The sequence below is a fragment of the Piliocolobus tephrosceles genome, chromosome 5, assembly GCF_002776525.5.
Source record: "Piliocolobus tephrosceles isolate RC106 chromosome 5, ASM277652v3, whole genome shotgun sequence".
Classification (NCBI taxonomy): domain Eukaryota; kingdom Metazoa; phylum Chordata; class Mammalia; order Primates; family Cercopithecidae; genus Piliocolobus; species Piliocolobus tephrosceles.
The window spans coordinates 131,245,511-131,263,966 of NC_045438.1; the positions used below are offsets into that span (position 1 = coordinate 131,245,511).

The window sequence follows — 18,456 nt, forward strand, 5'->3', positions numbered from 1 at the left end:
AGAAGCTCATTATCAGATTCCACTGGCGGAGGAGCTCAGGGCTCCTGCACCGGCCTTGAAGAATGGACAGAATTTGAATCAGGGGCGTGGCCTAAACAGGGACAGAGTTTTTGCTGAAACACAAAACACACTGAAAGAGAACATGGGGTTAAAAAAGGATCTAAGTGAGGCTTAAAACTGGGGAAGAAAGAGGCAGGTCCACTCCCGCACTGTCCATTGTGCCACCCTGTACCGCCTTTTCCTTCCTCCACCCACCTAGGCTGAGGCCTCAAGCTAGAGGTTGCCCCTCATAAACATGTCCGCACCCCAAGCCGGCCGCGCCCCTCAACAAGATGGCGAAGCCAGCAGCCCCACCTCCCGCTGCCTCGGTGGCCAATGAGGGAGAAGCATGAAGGCTTGAGCATGCGCATAGCGACTTGGTGGGCGAGTCCAGTGATGACTTGGGGATCCGGGCAACTAACATGACTAAAAAGAAGCGGGAGAATCTGGGCGTCGCTCTAGAGGTGAGGGGAAAAGTGGGGTTTGGGCCACCTTGTTAGTTGCCTTCTCCTGGCCGCGGGATAAGGGCTGGGCTGGGCTGTAGGTGGGAGGAGGAGCCAAGCGGAGGTAGACAGGGCGACGCGGCTTGGGGAGAGGGAGGGAAGGGGTGAGAAGGCCCACGGGGTTCCCGGAGGCAAGTTAGCAGGAGAGGGTACCGGATGGGCGAACCAGACTAGAGGGCATCTCCAGAGAGGAAGAGACATGGAAGTGAAGGGGAGCCCCAAAGACGGCCTGGCATAGAAGTGAGGGAACTCAAAGCGGGGGACACAGAACAAAAGGGATGGGTACAGAGGTGAGGGAGACCCCAGAGAAATAGGGACCTGTAGATGAGGGGGACTCCCAAAGGGCTAGGACGCAAAGATGAGGGAGCGCATTCTGGTGTGTGTTACTAATGGTTTAAGTATCCTCTAAAAGGGGAAATTTTTCCTCCAGAGTATGGAAGCTTGTACCTTCAAAATTACTTTGAGAATATGTCAAGATAATTCGGTCTCATGCGTCTGTGTGAAGAGACCACCAAACAGGCTTTGTGTGAGCAACATGGCTGTTTATTTCACCTGGCTGCAAGCGGGCTGAGTCGGAAAAAAGAGTCAGCAAAGTGTGGTGCATTATCATTAGTTCCTATAGGTTCTGGGATAGGCGGTGGAGTTAAGAGCAATGTTTTGGGGGCAGGGGGTGGATCTCACAAAGTACATTCTCAAAGGTGGGGAGAATTACAAAGAACCTTCTTAAGGGTGGGAGAGATTACAAAGTACATTGATCAGTTAGGTTGGGGCAGAAATAAATCACAATGGTGGAAAGTCATCAGTTAAGGCTATTTTCACTTCTTTTGTGGATCTTCAGTTGTTTCAGGCTATCTGGATATATACATGCTGGTCACAGGGGATATGACGGCTTAGCTTGGGCTCAGAGGCCTATCTGACAAATTCTGGAATTGGTGATGTGACTGAATGGCTTAAAAATAATTTGCTGCATATAGAAGGGAAAGAAAACATGCATATTGAGCAGCCACTATGTGCTACTTTCATTGCATTATCAGTTAATCCTCACTGTAAGCCTGTGAGGTTTGTACAGATGAGGAAATTGAGGTTTCAGGTGGAACCCAGGCTGAGATGGTGGAAGTGCTGGAGCCTGGGAATCAAGCACAGGTGGTCTTCCTGGAAATTCATCTTGCTTCCCCTGTTTCCCTTCCCTTAGGGCATCCTCCTGGAGGTTGCAGGAGAGGTACCGGGTCATAGTCTTCTTCAGGCTTACTAGTGAGTTCAATGATTCTCAAACTTTAGCATGCATAGAGTCACAGCGCTTGTTAAAAGTGGAGAGCTGAACTCTTCCCACACCCCGAGTAATTCAGTAGGACTTTGATGTGCATTCTTAACAAGGAATCTGCTTTTTTTTTTAAGACAGAGTCTCGCTCTGTTGCCCAGGCTGTAATGCAGTGGCATCATCTTGGCTCACTGTAACCTCTGCCTTCTGGGTTCAAGCGATTATTGTGCCTCAGCCTCCCGAGTAGCTGGGATTACAGGCACGTGCCACCATGCCTGGCTAATTTTTGTATGTTTGTAGAGACGGGGTTTCACCATGTTGGCCAGGCTGGTCTTGAACACCTGACCTCAAGTGATCTGCCCGCCTTAGCCTCCCAAAGTGCTGGGATTATAGGCATGAGCCACCATACCCGGCCAGAATCTGCATTTTTTTTTTTTTTTACAAGCCACGCACACCCTGTGGTGATGCAGGTAGTTTTAGTAGCACCCCTTGAGAAATATTGGCCTATACTTGGTAGGAAAAAGGTTGATGGAAATGTGAAGAGGATGGTTTAGGAATGCTGAAATGAGATGGCACTGCATGGCGGGAAGAACATAGACTTTATAACCTGTATTAGGATACAATAAGCTGCAGTAACAGAGAAACTCCAAAACTCAGTGGTTTGAAGAACAAGAAAGTGAGTTTTTTTCTAACAGGCTAGAGCAAGGGGCAGCAGATGTCTGCACATGGTCAGATAGTAACTATTTTAGAAGAGACATGGTCTCTTCTAAAGAGCCAAATGGTCTTGGTTGCAACTACAATTGATCCTCATTAATCACAGATTCCACATTTGTGAATTTCCCTAATAGCTAAAATGCATTTGTAACCCCAAAATCAGTACTCTCAGTGCTTTTGTGGCAAATGCAGAGTAGTGGGAAAAAATTTGAGTCACTCGAGGTCCATGTTCTCAGCTAAAGTCGAACAGGTGATGCCCTGCCTTGTTTCAGCTGTCCTGCTGTAAACAAGGGTCCTTATTATGTTCTATTTAGTGCCCTGTTTTTTGTTTTTTGTTTTTTTTCATTCTCGTGCTTTTTATTGGTGATTTTGCTGTGTTTTGCTTTTGAGACGGAATCTCGCTCTCGCCCAGGCTAGAGTGTAGCGGTGCACTCTTGGCTCACTGTAACCTCCACCTCCTGTTCAGGTGTTCCCCCCTTCCCCTGCTGCAGTAGCTGGGATTAGCCCACCACCACATCTGGTTAATTTTTGTAGTTTTGGTAAAGACAGGGTCTTGCCATGTCGGCCATGCTAGTCTCGAACTTCTGACCTTAGGTGATCCACCCACCTCAGCCTCCCAAAGTGCTGGGATTACAGGTGTGAGCCACCGCCTGATTTCGCAGTTTAAAGTGCCCCGCCCACCCCCGCCCCCGCCCCCGCCCCCGCCCCCGCCCCCAAGCATAGGGCTGAAGTGCTGTCTGGTGTTCCTAAGTCCAAGAAGGCTGTGATGTGCGGCAGAAGAAAACAGGTTTCTTAGATAAACTGTTCAGGCATGATATAACTCATGTTGGTTGTGAGTCCAGTGTTAATGAATCAACAATATATATTGAATAAGGTCACTTTAAACAGAATCACACATAAAACAAGGTGGCAAAAATGTGTCCGTAGGCTTGCAGGAACCCAGCCTGGTTCAGTATCTGCTAATTCAATATTGGAGGCAACTTTATAGGACATAGCTACCAGGAATAACAAGAACCAACTGTATTATTCAGGCTAAGGAGTATGTAAATGAAGCAATATGTAAATGAGTGGGTGTGTCAGTGTGCCACTAAAGCTTTATCTGCAAGAACAGGCATTAGACCATTTGGCCACAGGGCTTAGTTGCCAACTCCTGGTCTAGAGTACCAGGTCTGTGGTGGTTCTGCCAGATTCCTTTCCTCTGTGGCTCCACCATATCTCAGGATCTTGTCACCTTATCAGTGGAACCAGGGCGTACCCCACTGATGTGTCCACTGGCAGAGAAAGAGGAGAATGGAGGAAGCATACCCACTGTCCTGGGCCCAAACTGCCCACTTTCCACTGGAAAGAACTAAGACCCCACCTGACTGCACGAGGACCAGGGAAACGCGTTCACCAGTCAGGAGGCCACACAGCCAGCTACTGTTTGCTTACTGTGGAAGAAGAGACTAGTGTGTTTTCACAGACAGCCTGTAACTCACTGCAGATGGCACCTCACCTCACAGTGTGGTTGTGAATATTAAATGAGACATGGTGTTAAGTGCCCAGCACGTGCCTGGCACGGGATTGGTAATCAATACACGGTAGCTCCAGCCTTTGTATTTCTTTTGCATCCTTCCATCATGGCTAAGTCAAACTCGTTCTTGGGCATTTATTTGTTCCCTTGTCTATAACATGAAGGACTTGAATTTCACCAGGGGTTACAAACTCCTTGACTATGGCCCAAATACAGATCACAGATGTCTTCTGTTTGGCTGACACAGATTTTTAAGTTTTTATTTTTTTGTGACAGGGTCTTGCTCTGTCACCCAGGCTGGAGTGCAGTAGCGTGATCTTAGCTCACTGCAGCCTCCACCTCCCAGGTTCAAGTGATTCTCGTGCCTTAGCCTCCCGAGAAGCTGAGACTACAGGCGTGCACCACCACGCCCAGCTAAGTTTTGTATTTTTAGTAGAGATGGAGTTTTACCATATTGGCCAGGCTGGTCTCGAACTCATGACCTCAAGTGATCCGCCTGCCTTAGCCTCCCAAAGTGCTGGGATTACAGGCGTGAGCCACCACACCCAGCTGGATTTTTAAGTTTTTAAACTTGGTGGGGCATGTATTCTCCAAGTGCCTTATGCTGGGGCAGATTCTATTTTTTTACCCTCTCCATACCACTGTAGATATTTATATTTGCTATCTTGGTCCCTAAGTTTACTTTTTGCTTGGATATTCGAAGATTTGACATCTGTAACCGTGTGCCTTGGCAAAAGCCTGACATCTGGCTGGCTGTCTCCCCACCTTCTCAGTTGCCCCCAGCGGGTCTAAGTATTGAATGTGCACTGATGCTTAGTAGCAGTAGATATTGTCCTCTTATTAAAAGTCTTGTGCTCAGAGCCAATGAAGTGGTGATTTAATCAAAAATGTTTGTTAATCTGACGAGTGCAATAAAACCCCCACAAGTGAGTGATCTCAGCACCTGCAAACAGTCTCCACTTGTAATGAAGCAATTACCAAGCAGGCAGCACTCACCCGTAGGGTTGGCTCAGGCCAGCTGTATAAGCAGTCACCTCTTAGGACGACCAGGGCACCCTCTAGCCTCCCCCTCAGAGTGGTTCCTTTTATCCAATTCATTTGCCACCATATGAGATCTCAGAGTTGGAAAAAACTGTGTTTTAGCTTCTGATAATTTATTCTTAATAAGAAAAGAAAATTAGAGTTCAAATGAGAAATCACCCACCCAGTACTGATTTTAATGTTGTGTGGGAGGAAGGAAATGTTGAATTCCAGTCTAAAGTGATAGGAGAATTTTGACTGATGTGAAACCTGTTTGTGTTTTCAGATCTCTGATAGTAATGAGCTGTTCCTTGGTCATAGCACTTTTCTTTTGTAGCTGGGCTGTTCAAACTGGTGTCTTTAGATGTTTGGTCTTGAGTTAACAGATGTGTGGTGTCTTAGCCAATATCTTAAAGCAGATAACTTGGTTGGATCTGACCCCTAGTACAGAAAGTCTATCAATTTGGAAAGCTTTTGGCTACAAGTTAAAGAAAACTGACCTCAATGATTTAAGCAAATGGGAGTAGACTTTTCCCCCTATAGAAATTTGTAGGGGCCAGGCACATTGGCTCATGCCTGTAATCCCAGCACTTTGGAAGGCCGAGGTGGGTGGATCATTTGAGATCAGGAGTCTGAGACCAACCTGACCAAAATGGTGAAACACCCTCTCTACTAAAAATACAAAAATTAGCTGGGAGTGGTGGTACACACCTGTAATCTCAGCTACTAAGGAGGCTGAGGCAGGAGAATTGCTTGAACCCAGGAGGCGGAGGTTGCAGTGAGCCAAGATCATGCCACTGCACTCCAGCCTGGGCAACAGAGACCCCATCTCAAAAAAAAAAAAAAAGAAATTTGTAGAAAGGTGGCTACTGGCATTGGTTCAAAAGTTCACCTATGACAGGGCTGATATTTCTGCATTCTCTTAGCTGTTTCCTCGTGGTCACAAGATAGCGGCCACAGCTCCAGTCATAATATTAAACTTGAAGTCAGGAAGGAGGAGGAAGGAACAACACCGTCCCTTTTATCAACAAAGCATAAGCTTCCTCGGGAATCTCCTAGCTGACTTCTGGAACGTCTCATTGACCAGAACTGGGTCATGAGTAAGCCTAGCTGCAGTGAGGCTGGGAGAGCATCTGCTGAGGTTTTCCACCTTCTGGAGTAGAGGTGGGCAAAGGAGCTGGGGTGGGGAGTTGGTGTTGTGTTGGCCAGTTGACAGTATCTGCTGTAAGGAATAAAAGCTAATGCGAGTCATTGAAAATTCACTGGAATCCTTACCAGAAAAAGAGGGCAGGATCAGCCGGGCGCAGTGGCTCACGCCTGTAATCCCAGCACTTTGGGAGGCCATGGTGGGCGGATCACCTGAGGTCGGGAGTTCCAGACCAACCTGACCAACATAGAGAAACCCTGTCTCTACTAAAAATACAAAATTAGCCGGGCCTGGGGGCACATGCCTGTAATCCTGGCTACTCGGGAGGCTGAGGCAGGCGAATCGTTTGAACCTGGGAGGTGGACGTTGCAGTGAGCTGAGATCACGCCATTGCACTCTAGCCTGGGCAACAAGAGCGAAACTCCGTCTCAAAAAAAAAAAAAAAAATAGGGCAGGATCACTGACCATGTGGGAGAAGTGGTAGGCTGAGGGGAGAGAATGGCCTAGGCCAGGAAGAGCACCGGAAGGCTTGACACTTGTGGTTATTTGTATGGTGCCAGCCACTGCAGTAGCCTCTGTGGGGCAGGGCGGGCAGAAGCACCAAGTGTGGAGCGCTGCTTTGGAGCAGGCTGTGCACAGGGCTCAGGGGAACCTCCCAGTTTCCTGAGACAAGGGTTAGGAGCAGGTGAGTGGACTGTCAATAAATATTTGCTGAAGTGGCTCGAGTGGCAGGAGGAAGCATTGAACCTTCCACCCTGACGTCTGGGCCCAGCTGAGTGACTGGGTGGTCAGAGGTGAGGAGGCCACAGTAGAGCAGGTGGTTAGACGCCACCTTGCTGGGAGCCCAGAGCCCCAAGCCAGGGCTGGGAGAAAGGCTCGCGGCACGCAGAGGACTGTTCAGGGGCCGCTGACCATTAAATGAGCCTCACCTGCTGCCAGGCGGGAGCGACAGGTCGCCATTGGACAGGTGATTTCTCGCAGCAGCCTGCGTCTGGCTCTGCGCCACTTGACGGGGGTCAGGAGACTAAAACCTCATTACCTAGCGCGGCTGGATGGCGGCGTGTGTGGAGTGGCTGTCTGCCCGCATCTTAATTAATGAATTCATAAGGCTCGGGGTGGATGCCAGTTCTTGAAAAGTGCTGTGAGCCTTTCAGCGATGAAGAAGCTTTTGCTAATTTATCAAAAAATAGATATCGGGGGGAAAGAAGAGAAAACAAACCCCACACCACCCTCCGGCCCAAGGACAGCAGGGGTCTTCGGGCGCGGACTGACTGACTTGTAGGGCTGGCTCGGCCTCCATCTCCGCACCGGAAGGCGTCGGGCGCGCCTGGGCTGCAGCGGCCCCCTCGCCTTTCCGACCTGGCATGGGGGTGCGTGTCCAGGCAAGTGACAAGCCCCTAGGCTCTCCCTGCTCTTCCTGAAAATTGTTCATTGATTAAAAACTAGGAAGGTCAGCCGTCTTCAGCTGCACACTCTGCGAGAGAAATCCTCACAGGGCCTGTTGATGTGGGGAGCCATGGGCGGAGGTTTGTTTTCTGCCCCCACAGAGTTCTGTGAGCTGCCTCCACAGAAAAACATCCCTTAAACGATGTGGGGATAATGGGCCCTTTGGGGTTTGAGGCTGGTCACCTGGAAGACTGAGGCCCAAGACCCCCGTGTGACTTGCTGTGGAGCCTGAAGGCCCCAGATGGAAAGCCCCTGCACTCTTGCCAGAGACCATCTGGGCAGGCACTTGGCTGCTTTACCCATTGTAATAAATGTCCTGGGGTCTCCTGACGTGTGAAAATGAGTGGATTTTCAAAAATCTAGTTCCCAGGCTGCTGGGGCTGGAGATGAAACAGCTGACACCACTCTCCTGGCTGTGAATTAGCAAGTGAAAGGGAAGGCTTCAGTACTGCTGGGGAAAGAAGGGTTTATCAGGCCTAAGTAGCCCACCTTTTTCCTTCTCCAAACTGGATCTGTTTTGAGTGAATCTTGGAGGGTGCTTTGACAGTCTAGGTGATCTGGGGCAGGATGCCTGGGATGTTTGTGAAGCTTACTGAGTTGGCTCAGTGTAAGGGCAGAGGCTGGGCTCCTGTCTCCTCTGTCTCAGCAAACACATTTCAATCAGGGCTTTCCCTCACAGAGTATCCGTTATGTAGACAGAAACTGAGCACAGCCTTGTACAAGATTATTCCGAGTAGAGAATCTGCTGAAGCCAGATCAGCGAGCTTAGATGGGCTTCAGCTGGGATGTGGAATGACTGTTCTGCAGAATCCTTCTTTGTCATGAATGGTTTCATGAGGGATTTTGGAGAAAGAGCTTGAAGTGGTGGAAAGAGCATAAGCCCTGAAGCAGAAAAACCCAGAATCAGGCTTCAATTCTGCCCCTTCCCAGTTACACGACCTTGGGCAAGGTGCTGAAGACCTCTGCATGGGAGCTTGCACCTCTGTAAGATGCAGATGGGCCCTTGCACAGTGGTTGCAGACACAGGAAGCTGCCCACAATCTGCCCAGCTCCGGGGGGGTAAGGTGTGGAGATTGTGTCCGGGAGCTAGGGGTCCCTCAGAGCTGGTGAGCGCTGCCTTCTCCATGTGGCATGGTGGTTAAGGGCACAGACCTGGCCGCCTAGCTCCCAGACTTAATGCCTGTGTGACCCTGGACAGTTACCCATGTCTGAGTTCCCTCATCTGTCAAATGTGGATGCTAATGCCGCCCACCTCACAGGGTTCTTGCAAGCATTACGTGAGTTAATCGGTGTAAAGCGTGTAGGTCAGTGCCTGGCACACAGCACAGACTACAGAAGTGTTGCTGCTGCTGTCACTGTTGTGGTTCCATTTTGTCTGGACTTTTGGTTTCCAGAGGCTGCTTACACTCATGCTGTCAGGCAGACACTGGAGACTCCGTGACTTGAGCTTGGCTCAGCTACCGTGGCACCATGCTCTTTATTGGAAGGTCTCAGTGCCCAGTAAGGACCTGGCCAGCCAGGTGCAAGGTATGCCCCATGGCCACTGCCTGACCCTATGGCAAACCTGTCACTCGCTGGCCAGAAGCTCATAAGAGTAAGGCCGGAGAGACAGCAAACAACTTCCTAAACCAGAAAGCAGAGTGGCCTGTGTGGCCCAGCACCAGGCCCTGGGGGTGCCTTCTGCCCTTTCCCAGAAAATGGTCTGGCCCTAGACAGTGGCTCATTAGGGAGTAGGCAGAGAGCCACCTCCCCGGCCGTCTAGATGCTCTGTGGGAGCACCATTCAGTAGGAGAATGGAGTGAACGGTAGCCAGTGGCTTGAACTGTCTCATGCTTGTTGGCAGAAGAAAAGCATATGAGGTCCCCAACAGCAGCCAGCCCTGGAGCTGGCACCCCCTTAGCTGACCTGGCCAGGATGCTGGGCGGTTATCTGTGCATGAGTTGGCAGGAAGTTCCCTGCCCCCAGCGAAGCCTCTGTGGGGCTGATTCTGAGAGGGCCTACACTCCTGAAAAGATGCCTCACGGGAATTTCAGACGAATTTTACAATTTCTCTTAACACAGTGGTTTTATGGCATATAGGACCCCAGGGAGACTTCCTTAAAGCTCCCAGAATAAGGTGATATTCCCCAAGTCAGGCAGCAGAGGGGAGTTTGCTTATCTGCCTGGGGGCTGCTGAACTCCAGGCCCGGGTGCTTGCAGGAAGAGTCCCTTCCCCTGCTGCTGGGCATGAAGAAGCCATTTCTGCTCTTGGCACTTGCCAGCAGGACTGATGGCCCTACTTGGCTAGGGCCTTGTCCCCAGCACCCCGTCAGGCCTACAACACAGTCTCTGCGGCCTTGACTGCCGGGCTGACTTTAGATCTTCTCATTCTTCTGCACAGAGCCCCCCCTCTGTGGAGGGCCTTTGGTCTCATGGGTCTCCTCGCTGAGCTCACTCCTCCACCCAGCAGGCCTCAATTCCCTGCCCCAGGCTCTGATACTGAGAAGCAGCAGTTCTCATACTGACTTAGGCAGCATCACTACGGGGCTTTTCTGTTTAAAGAAAAGACTTGCTGGGTCCCAGTCCCCAAGGCTTCCCCTGGGGCGTTTCCCACCTTTCTACCTGAGGGAGGCTCCTTCGCCATTTCCTGCCTCATATGCCTCTTTTTCCTTCCTCCTCCCCTCTTCCTTCGTGCTCTGTGTCTCCCCTGCCTAGGCAGACCCCCCCAGCCATCACCCCAGGCAGTTTTTAGCCACTGCTGGTCTCTGGGTAAAGAACAGACTTTCCCCCAGGACACCCTTCACACTCGTCAACCTGTTCCTTGGCCCCGTGGACCACTTGCACAAGGCTTCACACAGGTCTTCACACAGCGCCTCCAAGGGCTCAGGCTGGGCCAGATGCCAGGAAGCACAGTGTGCTGGCTTACAGTGGGTTCATACCACTGCCTCTCTTACCTCCTGGGGTCCCCAGAGCCCCTGCAGATCGCAGCCCTGCACCCTCTGCTGACTCATCTCAGTGACTGGGACACAGTGCTCTTTTCCCCCGTGTAAAAATTGACCTTGGTTTTCTGAGTACAAATATAATGCATGGGTGCTTCTTAATGTTATTGTACAGCAGGGGGCACCTGCTCTCTGCCCCTACACTGTGCCTGAGTGCCCTCTAGGTCTCTGTCTTGGCTGTCTCCACTTTGCTGGTCACAGTCACAGCCAGAAATGCTGCCCCCTGATAGCTCCAGGCAAGTCCTGGCACCTAAGCCAGCCATGCCTCTTCCTGCCAGGTGGCCCTACTATGCAGCCTGTTGGGCAGGAGTCCTGGGAGCCCCCATGGCCTTCAGAATATAACTTACCCTTCCTATTGGGCTTGGTTGGATCCCTTCCATGGGGCCTCTTCAAGCCGCCTAGAACCATGGTGTGGGTGAGCCCTGGCTCTGGCTGCTGGGCCTCACCTGCTGTTCCACATTTCTCAGATGCCCACTGATGCCCAGACTGCCCTGAGGCTGTTCCACCTTGGACATGGCTCCACGCCTCTCACGCTAGGATTCTACCAGGCGCCATGTCTGCAACCTGGCCCTGGCTCCAGAGGCCCACCCTAGCTTTTTCCCCGGGCAGGATTGCAAGGTTCCCACCATGCCATGTTTAGAGCAAGCGAAGCGAGATGGCTTGTGGCCTGTTGCTGTTCTGACATCTACCCTGGGGGCCCTCCCTGCTGAACCCTTTCATGGACTGGGAATGGCCACATCCAAGCTAGAGGGGCCCTCCTCCCTGCGCTGTCAGTCAGCAACCCATGGAGATTCCTCTCCACCTCATACCCCTGCTGCTGTTTTTTGTTTTGAGACAGAGTCTTGCTCTGTCACCCAGGCTGGAGTGCAGTGGTGCGATCTTAGCTCACTGCAAGCTCCGCCTCCTGAGTTCAAGCAATTCTTCTGCCTCAGCCTCCTGAGTTGCTGGGACTACAGGCATGCACCACCACGCCCGGCTAATTTTTGTATTTTTAGTAGAGACAGAGTTTCACCGTGCTGGCCAGGATGGTCTCGATCTGACCTCATGATCCACCCACGCTGGCTTCCCAAAGTGCTGGGATTACAGGCGTGAGCCACTGCGCCCAGCCACACCCCTGCTTCTATCACCTTCTCTTACTCTTGCCATGGACTAATTAGGTTTTCTTTTTTTCTCCAAAGATCCAGTGCAAACCACTCTCTGATAATAAAGATGGCAAAAACACTGAACTCTGACCGTGTAAAGCATGTTCTGGGCATCTTACCTGTATGGCCCCATGTCATCCTCACATAACTCTTTGAAATATGAAACGTGGTTATCTTTGTTTTACACATGAGTCAACTGAGCACAGAACTAAGGGACTCGCCCGGTCATACCACAAGTGTGACAGAGCCAAGGGCACTGATTATAGCCCATGCTCCTTACCACTCGCTCACCCGAAACCACCATTCCAGGCTTCTGGGCACTTGAACTCCCAACTGCTTGCCCAGTTCTGGCACTTCTAGAATCTTCTCGACATTTGTCTCCTTATCTGGTCCTGATCCCCACGTCTTCTCTCCTGGTCGTGGCTGTCTTGTCCTCTGTTGCCTTCAGCCTGGTAGTGGCAGGGAGAGAGCTAACCAAAGACTGCGTATTTGCCTCAGGTCGTCTGCAAAGTGCATAATCCGTGTGCATGCAGTTGAGAGATGGCTGAAAATCCAAGTCAGGACTTCCTTTAAGACCCCCTTTCTGGGTCCTCTCCCACCTTTCAGGCCCATCCTGCTGTGTCAGCTCTGCTCTGTAGCCACCACTCCTGACCCAGCCCAACCGAAAGAGGCATCTGGACCTACCTTCCCTCCCTGCCTCTGCAGCCAGGTCCCCCGAGTCTCTCCGCCCATGTTGACAGCTGGCTCCTGCTTCAGCAAATGCTGCGGGTGTTTGACTGTCAGCTTCCTGAACCAGGCCCAGTGCTGGGGACCCAGCAGGGTCACCTTCTGAGGATGGGTTTGTGGCCTCTGAAGAGCCTCTTGACAGTTTTAGCCTCCCCTCACTCAGCCCACATCAAGCAGCTGGGTTATAAAGAAGGGGAACTTGCTATTTAGAAGGGAATCAGAGAGAGCTGTCAGCAGGACATAAATATTCATAGAGGGAGGTTAGAACTTGAGTCCCTAAAACCTTGATTTGTGTTCGACCGTTTAAGCCTCATTAAAAAGTGGCAAATGAAAGTGGAATATTCAGTGGAACTGCAGATAAATTGGGCTTGTTCAGATAAAGGCCCCCGACTGCCAGCTCTGCAGGCTCTGCCCAGAGCATGATAGCAGATTGGCTTGGCCACTTGTGGTTTGCCAACCTCAATTTTAAGATTTTGCTTAGCATGAGTTCCTGGCCTTGCTCTGGGGGCAATTACCACTTGTTTGGGCACTTGGTAGCCTTCCAGAGGTGATGAGGGATGGAAGTCCCCAACCTGCTCCCTCCCCAGAATGACATGCAAACCAAGGCCTGGCTCAAAGGCTGTAAGGAGAAATCTCACCTAGGACTAAGACTTGCACTGGGCAATCTGCAAAGTGCATAATTTATGTGCATGTCTAGTTGTTTCTCCTTCTCCTAGCTTTTTCTAGCTTCTGTGGACATGAGGAGGGAGGGTTTCAGACTCTTGCTACATGAGACCTAAACCGTCTGTCCTAGCCCCTCAGTTCCACCCAAGCTCAACTCCACTCATTGTGGCTAAAAATACAAAGACTGCAGCAGGCTAGGCCTTGTGGTGGGCACAAAGAGGAGACAGATGGTCACTGTTACTTCTAGGACAGAAGCTTTAGACTCAGGCCTCTGCCAGGACCAGGCAGGTCACATACGTAAGTGGAATGGGCCAATCTGTGGGCTAGACCTGACCTACGGGCTGCCAGTTGGCACCATCTAGAGACCCTTAGAGTTTGGGAAGATAGGGTTTGGACACAAACAGGAGGGCAACAAAGAATGCACTCAGCCTCATGAAGGAAGGACTGGTTAATCTGCCAGGAGGAGGAGGGTGGAATGCACCCCCTCCCCTGCCACAGCCAAGGGCAGCAGGGAAGCCTGGTGGAGGAGGTAGGGCATCAAGAATTAAGCTTTATTTGTGCTCCAGTGGAATCTGGTTCCCTGATTGTGGTGTCTACACCATAGGAAACTGAGTCTCAGGGTATTGTGGGGCTGGGCTGTGTGCTGGGGGTGCTGCTGTAAAGGGGAGGCCGCATGATGGCCTGAGGCACTGGCATGGGGCTGCCACTCTTCCCTGAGCCTGGCTTCCCAGTGTTCATTTCCCTGCTGTGCAGGTTCCAGGTAGGCCTTTGGCCTCCCCAGGGACAGTCCCATCTCCTGGCTGGGTCTGTTTCCCAGGACTGCCTGGGCTTCCTTTTGGGTGCCCATTAGCAGATAAATGACACAATTAACCAGGCAATTAACTCAAGGCTCTGCGGTTGCTCTCTCATAGGGCCCTGCCTATGGGGCTAGGAGTGGCAGTGGTGGCGCTGCAGGGCAGGGAATGGATGGTGTGTCATTGCCAGGCCTTCCTCGGGAAGAAGGAAAAGTGGCGGACATGGAAGTGGCTGAGATGGGTGTTGGCCAGGGAGAGAGGCAGAAGTCCAGAGACTTGGAATGTGACTCCCCTGACACCCAGCCCCAGAATGCCTGCCACCCTCTGACCAGCCATCCTGGGAGGCAGGGATCTTACCTGCAGTCATTTATTACTAACCCTGCAGGGGCTAACTCCAGAAGCGAATGGGGCAGAGAACTGGCTGAGACTGATAAGGAGAGGAGTGTCCCACCCTGACTCCTCAGAAAGTCATTCCATTTGGGGGACCCCCATTCTTCCATTCATGAAATAGAGGTCTTATTTGCCATGTCTCCTAGGGAAGTGATGAGAATGAGTGAAGTCAGAGATGGGAAATGGAGCATTACGGGGCTCCGAAGCACTATTCAGTCAGCTGCTGGGAGGGTCACAGAGCCCCCCGAACCCTTCCACCCACTGACACCCAGGCTCGCGCCAGCCAGAGAGGTAGCCAGCTAAACACCTGGAGACTGAGTCAGACACAGGAAGATGGACTTTCAATGCCAAATGCATGGTGCCAGGACCCAGGTTTGGACAACCCAGTCCAGTATGTTATTAAACATTTCTCCACAACTCAAATGTTTCCCCAAGAACACTTCTCTGAAACTCTAATCAAACAAATGGAAAAAACAGATACCTTAACTATTTTGCTACCTTGATGGTAGGTAAAGTTTTTGCTTAAGAACCAAGTCAGAAAGGAAGAAAGGTGTTTTTGAGGATTTTTCTCAGTAATTTTTCTTGATTCTCACAGAAAAATGTTTATTTTTACAACTTGAACTACTAAGTTATTAAGAAGAAATATGTCAATGAGAAAAACACCTTTGCATTGCCCCTAGATGTCTAATCACCTGGCCCCACATGTGTGGACTGTTTGGAAGCCAGAGTTTCTTCACAGCGTCTCCGCCACTTCAGGATACACCTGTGGGGAAGGTGCGTGCCGTGTTCAGGGTTCTGGTTGCTCCTGTTGTGGGCCCAACTGGGGCATCATGCTGAGGAGACAACAGATCAAGGGGCTGCTTCTCTCCGCCCCCAACCTGTGCTTGGCCCAGAGGGCTGGGCCAGCTGTGAGACCCTGGGCAACACCCACTGCTGTTTCCAGCGTGGCTCAGGCCACGTGGAAGCAAAGGACAGCAAAACAAAGATACTCCAGGGAAGATAGGCCTGGGTGCCCTGCCCTGTGAAAACGAATGGAGGCAACACCTGTCCAAGAAGACTCCCGGAGGCCCTGCTTCCGGGTCCCAGTGTTTTGAGAGCTAGAAGCCTCAGCAGCCCACCTCTCTGTGGCCTTTGTTTCAGATCGATGGGCTAGAGGAGAAGCTGTCCCAGTGTCGGAAAGACCTGGAGGCCGTGAACTCCAGGCTCCACAGCCAGGAGCTGAGCCCAGAGGCCAGGTAATGCTCCTGCCCAGCTACCCCACCCTTCCCCATCGGGCCCCCACCCCTTGTATCTATCCTGGGTCCCCCAAAGTAGACCTGAGGCAGAGGGTTTAGATCCCTGACATCTTAGCTTCAGTGTACCCCCCTCCCCCGAACAAGACCCAAGCCCTGCCAACCTGGCATGCCAGCTGCCCCTCAAGTGGGAAAAAGGAAAAGGATTTGGGCCATGAAACTCCTTCCCCCTCACAGGAGGTCCCTGGAGAAGGAGAAAAACAGCCTAATGAGCAAAGCCTCCAACTACGGTAAGAAAGTTCCTTTCAGTTACCAGCCCCAGCCTCCAGTCCCCAGAGCCAGGAAGGGTCAGAAGCCCAAGGGGCCTGACAAGGCAGCAGGGAGCAAGGGGGTTCTTTGGGAGGGAGCCAGCCCCCAGAGGCTGCAGACACCCCTGCTAGGCCCAGCAGCCTGCGAGACAGCAGGGTTGTTGCTTTGTTCTAAGGGAGGATGAGACGGCCTGTGGGTCTGCCTGCTCTTTGGGATGAAGGGATGTGGCCGTGGCCAGGTCTAGAAGACACTCATTGACCCAGACATCGGAAGTCTGCTCTCACCCCAGCCCAGCCCACCCCACCACACCCTCCCAGGAAAACCGTGCAGTGGAAGTGAGGGGTAGAGGAAGCCGAACCTCCCATTTGGGTACGGCAAGGGCTCCTGTGGGTGGAGCGATGCCGCCACCTTCTGGGCGCTGGGGGCACAGGCAGGTAGAGGCCAGGCCTGGCGGGGCACTAGAGGGTGGCTGGCAGGCTGGTGGGCTCCCTGCTGAAGGCTGGGGAGGACCACGGTCTACAGGTGCTCCTCAGACTTGTCTGTTCTGTTCTCCCCTGGGGGACCAGGCCTGGCCAAGAATCAGCCCCAGGAAGGCGCTAATGGCAGGGAGCTCCCTAGAAGTGCTGGTCTGATGAATGCCGTAGGCACAGTCCACACGTACCGGCCCTGCCTGGAGTTCAGCGTGTCTGGCCCGGTGCAGCCTGGGCCTTGGACTCAGTCTGGCCTGACCAGAGTAGCTTTGCAGATGTCTCCTCCCACTGCCCAGCACAGACAGGGATGGGACATCTGTTTCCCTTCAAGTTTAGCAGTTTTCACACAAAACCACACCACCACTCAATTTAGCCCTCACAGAGTACCCTCTACCTGCGTGTCACCTGGAGGGGATACTTATATACAAGTGTGGCCACAGAGCAGCAGGACTGATTTCCTCTAGACAAGACCAGCTGCCTCACGGACAAAAACTGCATCTTAGCATCCCTAGATTCTGCTCAACCAGGCACCCAGCAGAGGGCAGGGACTCAGGAAACACGCGGCCCCACCTGGCACCTCCTCCACTGTCAGGCCCAACGAGGCCCCAGGTGCCCTCAGTTTCTGAGGTGGATGAGATACCTGGAAGGCTGAGCACCACCAGCCAACCCCATGACAGGCTAGCGGACTCACCTGGCGATGTCACACCACCTCCTAGCCGGGCTTTCAGGTGTGGCATTTTTGGTGACTCCTCCTCACCCACCTCATCCTTGACCTCAACCACATTTAAGGAGCAATAGTTGAGCAGCATTGGGCATTGGGACTTTATTAGGCTGGGTCTGTAGCCAAAAGGGTGTCAGGATTTGGACAGATTAAGAAGGGCAGGGTCATTTTTATGGGTAAGGAGGTGTCTGGGTGCGTCTCTGCCCTCAGCAGTGTGTACCCACTCACTGGAGAGGCAGAACAGAACAATAGATGGGCCTAAACTGCCTGTCCCATCCCTATCACCCTCTTTCCTCCCAGAGAAGGAACTGAAGTTTCTTCGGCAAGAGAACCGGAAGAACATGCTGCTCTCTGTGGCCATCTTCATCCTCCTGACCCTCGTCTATGCCTACTGGACTATGTGAGCCTGGCACTTCCCCACAACCAGCACAGGCTTCCACTTGGCCCCTTGATCAGGACCAAGCAGGCACTTCAAGCCTCAACAGGACCAAGGTGCTGGGGTGTTCCCCTCCCAACCTAGTGTTCAAGCATGGCTTCCTGGCGGCCCAGGCCTTGCCTCCCTGGCCTGCTGGGGGGTTCCAGGTCTGCAGAAGGACATGGTGCTGGCTCCTCCCTTAGCCCAAGGGAGAAGCAATAAAGAACACAAAGCTCTTCCCATCTGCTGAGTACATGTCATGGTCTGACTAGCAGAGGGTGGGGGCCGGGGGCAGGAAGGGGCAGCAGCAGGGGCCGCACTCAGGAATCAAGGAAGAAGAGATGTTCAAGGGAAAGCTCTGGCTTACAATTCAGAATAGAGGAGAAGGCCCCTAGCTCAAGTGGGAAGTAAGGAGACAGTGGGAAGCACTTCCCAAGCCAAATAGTGGGAGTTACTTCCAGGGCTCGGGCACTGCTGGGGCTGAGCAGCAGACATTGTGCCACCTGTCCATCCCCCCACTACACACTGTCAGGCCATCCAGTCAGTGCCATTGCTTGTAATTATGGCAGAAAAAGTGCAGTCTGTGCAGTGAAGGGCGGCTTGGGGACTTGAAGTGGTCATGTGGCAATCCGGGGGGAGTGCGGAGTTAATCCATCTTCGACAGGCAGGCAAGGCTGGAGAGGCTGCGAGCGGGCAGCACGAGTCATGGTAATGACCAGACAGACTTAACGGTGACAGTGGCCAGTAAATCAGGTAGGGTTTGTAGTGAAAAGGAGGGGTGGGGCTGATCAGAGGAGGAGCTGTGGCAGGAGCAGCAAACTCAGACATCCCCTTTACCCTTCCACCCCCCAACTCTAACTCCTAGCTTAGGAATAAGGAGGGGAGCAGGTAGGAGGCTGCAGCAAGGCAGAACAGAGGAAGGGCGTGGATAGCTGAGGTGAAACCCATTAAGTAGGAAAAACAAGGGACAGAGTTG

General features: G+C 52.2%; 1 protein-coding gene across 1 annotated transcript; it reads left to right on the forward strand.

Moving 5' to 3' along the window:
• The first annotated feature begins 408 nt into the window (after positions 1-408).
• Positions 409-17,722, forward strand: CCDC167 (coiled-coil domain containing 167). The gene is made up of 4 exons (XM_023212702.2): positions 409-503; positions 15,474-15,568; positions 15,803-15,855; positions 17,366-17,722. Exons 1-4 carry the CDS (start codon positions 462-464, stop codon positions 17,467-17,469), a joined length of 294 nt encoding a protein of 97 aa, XP_023068470.1. The 5' UTR covers positions 409-461; the 3' UTR covers positions 17,470-17,722.
• The last annotated feature ends 734 nt before the right edge of the window (positions 17,723-18,456 follow it).